General features: G+C 40.9%; 1 protein-coding gene across 1 annotated transcript in view; it reads right to left on the reverse strand.

The window, feature by feature from the left end:
• LOC308372946 (cytosolic phospholipase A2 beta-like) overlaps window positions 1-3,699 on the reverse strand; it is a gene marked incomplete at its 3' end in the record, with an annotated part of 9,861 nt that extends 6,162 nt beyond the window's left edge. Inside the window, 7 exon segments of the mRNA XM_080848308.1 lie at window positions 331-365; window positions 1,275-1,336; window positions 1,735-1,783; window positions 2,071-2,113; window positions 2,955-2,995; window positions 3,086-3,217; window positions 3,568-3,699. Coding sequence (XP_080704434.1) covers window positions 331-365; window positions 1,275-1,336; window positions 1,735-1,783; window positions 2,071-2,113; window positions 2,955-2,995; window positions 3,086-3,217; window positions 3,568-3,684 — 479 coding nt within the window. The 5' untranslated portion in view covers window positions 3,685-3,699.
• Window positions 3,700-5,641: the final 1,942 nt, after the last annotated feature.

Below are 5,641 nucleotides of genomic sequence, written 5' to 3' on the forward strand. Positions count from 1 at the left end.
ATTTTTACAGCACAGTCACCAACATGCTGAAAAATTACATCATTTTGCTACTTGTTTTCTGTGTCAACGGTGCAGTTGGTGATAGACAGGAAAAGCCGTTGACTGTTTGGCAGCTCAGTGGCTGGTTTTGCACAACAACTCCTTCTAAACTTCACCAATGATGGACATATGGCTAAGTGTACAAAAGTGTAAAACATGACAGACACTGTTTCATTCATCAGAAATGGTCTGATGCCCTAATCCTAAAGTCCTTACACTGAACAATATTTAAAACTCAATCTACCTTTGTCTGTTATTCTTAGGTGAGATTGTAGAGAAAATAATATTTACCATTCCTCAGTCTTCAGGTCCAGGTCAACAGAGTCCTGTCAAAAGTTTGGAATTATTATCACTGGCTATTCTGGTCAAATATTCAAGACATTAAATTAGTTTTATATTAGTTTAAAAAAACAGTGGATGCTAATAAATAACTCTGGAAAACAGATAATATCCATTAAGGGCAAATTATGAAATGAAAGCAGATGTGTCTTTTGCTGTCCATAAATATGTTCTACCTCTCTGACAGACCTGTTCGGCTCTGGGTGGGCTCAGAAAAGCTGATGAATGGCTGATATGCTGAATGGTGTTTTCACCCACATGACAGAAGATCAGGGACGTGCACAGGAATGTTGAAGGGCAGTTGCTCTGCCCTGGGAAAAAGGGGCAACACATAATTTTTTTTTTACACCGCTGCTGCCACGCCCCCGTCCCCTGATCGCAAATTTTGCCAATATAATTTTAAACTCTCATTAACCGCCGCTGCCACGCCCCGTCATCTGATCGCAAATTTTGCCAATATCATTTTAAACTCTTACTAACCGCCGCTGCCAAGCCCCCGTCATCTGATCGCAAATTTTGCCAATATAATTTTAAACTCTCACTAACCAATGCTGCCACGCCCCCGTCCCCTGATCGCAAATATATATATTTCCTTCGGAGGGGCAACTTCAGTCGGGGAGGGCAAACGGGCAGTCCTGTGCACGTCCCTGCAGAAGATGAACACAAAAAGTAGCCTGTGACCAATCCTTCTAAGTCACTTTCATAGTTCTTTCTGTATACAACTTAGAATTTAATTTATATAAACTATCAGCTAGTTCAATCTAGGGGTTTTAGACCATTTCTGTCTCTGCAGGTTATGTAATCACTGTAATGGTGATGGATAAACCTTTTGTTTGATAGGTTGCTATGAGATGATTGTCTTGATTTTAAGGAGCATGGAAGCCGGTGTTTGTTACCTCGACAGAGAGTTCTGTGTCCAGAGTTCTGTTGATGTTGTAGTGTGAGGAGTCTACCGGACCTGAGGTGAGAAAATGTTCCTCTTTTTACATTTAAAACTGGCATGGGTAACACGTGCACAGACTCACACACCCTTATCCTATCACCCACACACACACACACACACACACACACACACAAACACACACACACACACACACACACAAACATACACACACACACACACACACACACACACACACACACACACACACACACACAAACACACCAGAGGTGACTGGACATATCCAGTGGAACCATGGACACTCTTAATTCAACCACAGTACAAAACACACTAGGTCTAAACACAATGTATCTTCACAGTCAGGCTCTGGGTCATTGTCAGTCCAACACGAATGACATCAACGGTCAGCTGTCAACTGTCAACTGATTGACTTTGACCATGAGTTCTTAACCTACCTTCACCTAAATGGTTACTATTCACCTCCAGGACAGAGAATGGTGTTGCCTACAGAAAAGTACAGAATGTTGTTAGTCCCATTAATAATGACATCTGTTAATTTTGTAATTGGCACATAAAAAAAATAAGGGACCTATGTTTTTCTCCAAAAAAGAAGAATCTGAACTTTTCTTCAAATTCTTCATTTGTCCAGGGACAAGAGTTTTGCTTTCGAAAAATGATTTGCTTTTCTTCACCAAAACAACTATGTCATGGTTGAATAACGTGTGATGACGCCGTGATTGGTATTGAGAAATATAAACCCATTTCAAACCCTATCTTTTGCAAATGCTTACCACCAGTACGCCATTTGACAAGCACACCCCGGAGATCTGAGGACTGGAGAACAGAAAGCCAAAGACAAGGAATCATTCAACATCCTTCCCTCGATTCTTTCCGCTCTTCTGAACACCAGGAACACCTTTCCCTCTTTTCCAAGCTGTAAGCAATTTCACTGTATCCTGTCCAAGACTATGAAAACCCGCAGCCGCTGTGACATTCAAACATGTAATCAAACCCTATAATCTTCCAAATGGTCATCTTATCCTGGTAACAAAGGAAAAGGCCACACCCTGGCATTTCACAGACACCCGGGGTTAGGAAGCAAACTGAGGTGTAAGCTACAGCCACCCAATGGGAATAGAGGCAGACCATTGAGAACCATCTCAGGTAAAGGGGCAGAGAAACTTAATTATCATACAGAAGAACAAATGGTGCTATTTGCATTAGTAGCCCTGTTCATTTACATTATGGGCCTAGGTGGTGTCATATATCTAACTGGAGTTTGAGATGCTTGTTGTTCAGACCAACACCGCTGATTTTAGAGTATGCTCTGTGTGCTTCGTTACTGCTCTTTACTGGGTTAAAGACTGATTGCTGCATCAACTTTTCAAGAAACATCATTTTCCCCTAACAGTGGAGAAACATCTTCCTTTCTTTCTTACAGTTATAGGTTTCAGGTGCTTCATTACTGCTCTTTACTGGAATAAAGACTGATTGTTGCATTAACTACAAGAAACATCCTTTTTTTTCTTACAGTGGAGAAAAATTCTCTTTTTTAATGTGTTTTTAAAGTAAGCCAATATGTAAGGTCTCCATAAGCCTAGGTTCATCTAATGATGTTTCATGTAAGGATTGTAGTTTGTAATGTATTTAGTAATACATTGTTTTGCAGTCTTACCTCACTTCCAACTCAAATTCAACCCACAATGTATCATGGGTCTGAATATGAAAACAGAGAAACATAATTATGTTATATTACATATTTTAATAGGCATAAAACATGTCAAGGTGTTAGTGTGAGAGCTTTACCTCAGTATTTGTTGTGAACATTTTAATTTCCTTCTGGCCAAGCCTCAAATTGTTAATGTCGAACATGATGACAGAAAATAAATCGTCTGGAGTGACTGTGTCATGGTCATAAACCCGCATTTCCAGAACATTCTGAAAGACAGCAGTAGACATGTCACAACGTATCTTTGTGCAACTTCTAGCTTACAGTCATGTAAGACCGTTTATACCTTTGAACTGCTTTAATGTATAGAATGAAAAGAAAATCAAAGAATTCAACTCATATTCAGCTCTAAAGGATCTGTATCAATCTATCTTCTCAAATACAAACATCATCTCCATAGATAAACAAATCACACATCACATATTTTACAGGAAAACATGCGAGTACACAGCATATATATATATATTCACATATGTAACTATACATTCCTCTGAAGGCAACCATTAAAATAACGTTGCCATCACACAGAGAGCCTCTGTGAAGTGAAGTTGTGTCTGACCTTGATGTGGCTGTGGATGCGGAAGTGAAACGTCTCGTTCCACTCAGGGTTTTTGCTGTTCCGCACCGTCTTGGTGCGGTGAGAGTGAGCAGAGGATGTGGGAAGCCTCAGAATCATATAGCAGTCCGACTCCGACACTGAGGAAAACCATGGAGAAGGAGTTAGACACACCATACTGTCAGTCTGTTCCTCGCTCCCTCTATCTCACTCTGTCTCTCTCTTTCCAATCTCTCTGTTAGTACATTTGTCTATTCATCTACCTGGAAGCATCCTGATTCCAACTCTAAAGAATATAATGATGGGGTGGCTATACATCCTAACCTATCAGCCCATCTGTCTGTTTGTCTAAAATATAATGCTGTCATGTAATGTCTTTTTAAGTGCATACACTGTAGTATAAATGAAGTGACTTACGGTAGTCATGTGACCGTTTGAGTTTTGCATGCAGGACAGTTACCGACAGGTTCCAGTAAGGTACAACTTTGACCTAAAAGGTGGGGTATGAAGAAAATATTTAAAACTAAATTATATAAGTGGCAAGGCTGAAATAAATAAATAAATACTAGTACTTCTAACAATACTAACTGGTGAGTTTTCAAAGTGAATTGCTTACCTTGGACATCTTTCCTCAATAAGCTGTTTGGTATAAATGTCAAATTAGAAGACAGGTGCTTTATAAATAGTTCTTAGAAGGGTGTATGTGTGTCGAAGGGGTGGTGCATTCCAGTAGACAAGCATGTTAAGTGAGGTCAAGTTCTAACAGGCCTTCAGTGTCTGAAATTCACTATTGTGCAATGATGCTTCCTTCCATGTTTCGCTGTGTAACAGGAGGAGGTACTCTAAACAAATGAATCATTTCCTCAAATTACATCAAATAATTTCCAATGTTGCACCATTATACCTGTACTGCTGCATTTCTAAACACTTCCATTGCAGGTGCAGCTGTAAGAAGGCGGATCTGGTTCTAATAATCCCCACCCCTGCTTCTATGCAGAGTCCAAGGTGTGGTGGCCATGATCTGGTTCTCATCATCCACACCCCTGTTAGCAGGGACGTGCACAGGAATTTTGAAGGGCAGTTGCTCTGGCCTGGAAAAAAAGGGGCAACACGTTCATTTTTGACACCGCCGCTGCCACGCCCCAGTCCCCTGATCGCAAATTTTGCCAATATAATTTTAAACTCTCACTAACCGCCGCTGCCCCGTCCCCTGATCGCAAATATTTCCTTCGGAGGGGCAACTTCAGTCGAGGAGAGCAAACGGGCAGTTGCCCGAGCAACCTTAGCCCTCTCCCTCTCCCTCTCCTCGTCCCAGCCTGTTAGTGTGCAGAGTCTGAGGTGGGGTGCCAAATGATCTGTGTTAAGTTATCTGACTTGCGCAGTCATAACTTGGCGTGAAAGTATAAGCGGAGCGTCTGTTTTTATAAGTATTTATTCATTAATGCTTACATAATAATGTGATTGTGAATGTGATTTCAGTATTTAATTTCAATGTATTTAATCCCAATAGTCAATATGTACCTTCTTCAATTAAAACAGTAAGCACTATGTTGCTGCATGTTAGATTCTAGTGTATTCTCTGCAGGGGCGGACTGGCCATCGGGAATACCGGGGATATCCCCGGTGGGCCGATGGCCCAATATACCAGCCCATCATAATCATCGACCGAACCACCGCCATCAGGCCCACTCGCAGCGCATATCTGTATGATATATTTCATAGCTTCTGAAGACAACATTAATCTAGTTTTCTCTAAGACATCCATTATGTTGGAAGCACTGACTGAGTTTTATACTCCTACTTACAATCTGTCTTCACACCTATGGTGACTATTTTTCGATTTTTTTATTTTTTTATTTTTTTTACATTACTTCTTAAATGTGTTTTACGGACTTTGATATCTCTATGTTATTAATGAACACCTGAAAATTGGTTCTTACACAGCCGAAGTGTTCTCAGCTGTGCCGATTGAGGTAGGCCTAGAGGATTCTGGGATTCTTACAAGCCCAGCCAGGACACGCAACCGTATTGACGTGTGCAGTCAGCCCTAGCCCTTAACACGGATGAGGCACAGCTT

Source organism: Sprattus sprattus, assembly GCF_963457725.1.
Source record: "Sprattus sprattus genome assembly, chromosome: 12".
Classification (NCBI taxonomy): domain Eukaryota; kingdom Metazoa; phylum Chordata; class Actinopteri; order Clupeiformes; family Clupeidae; genus Sprattus; species Sprattus sprattus.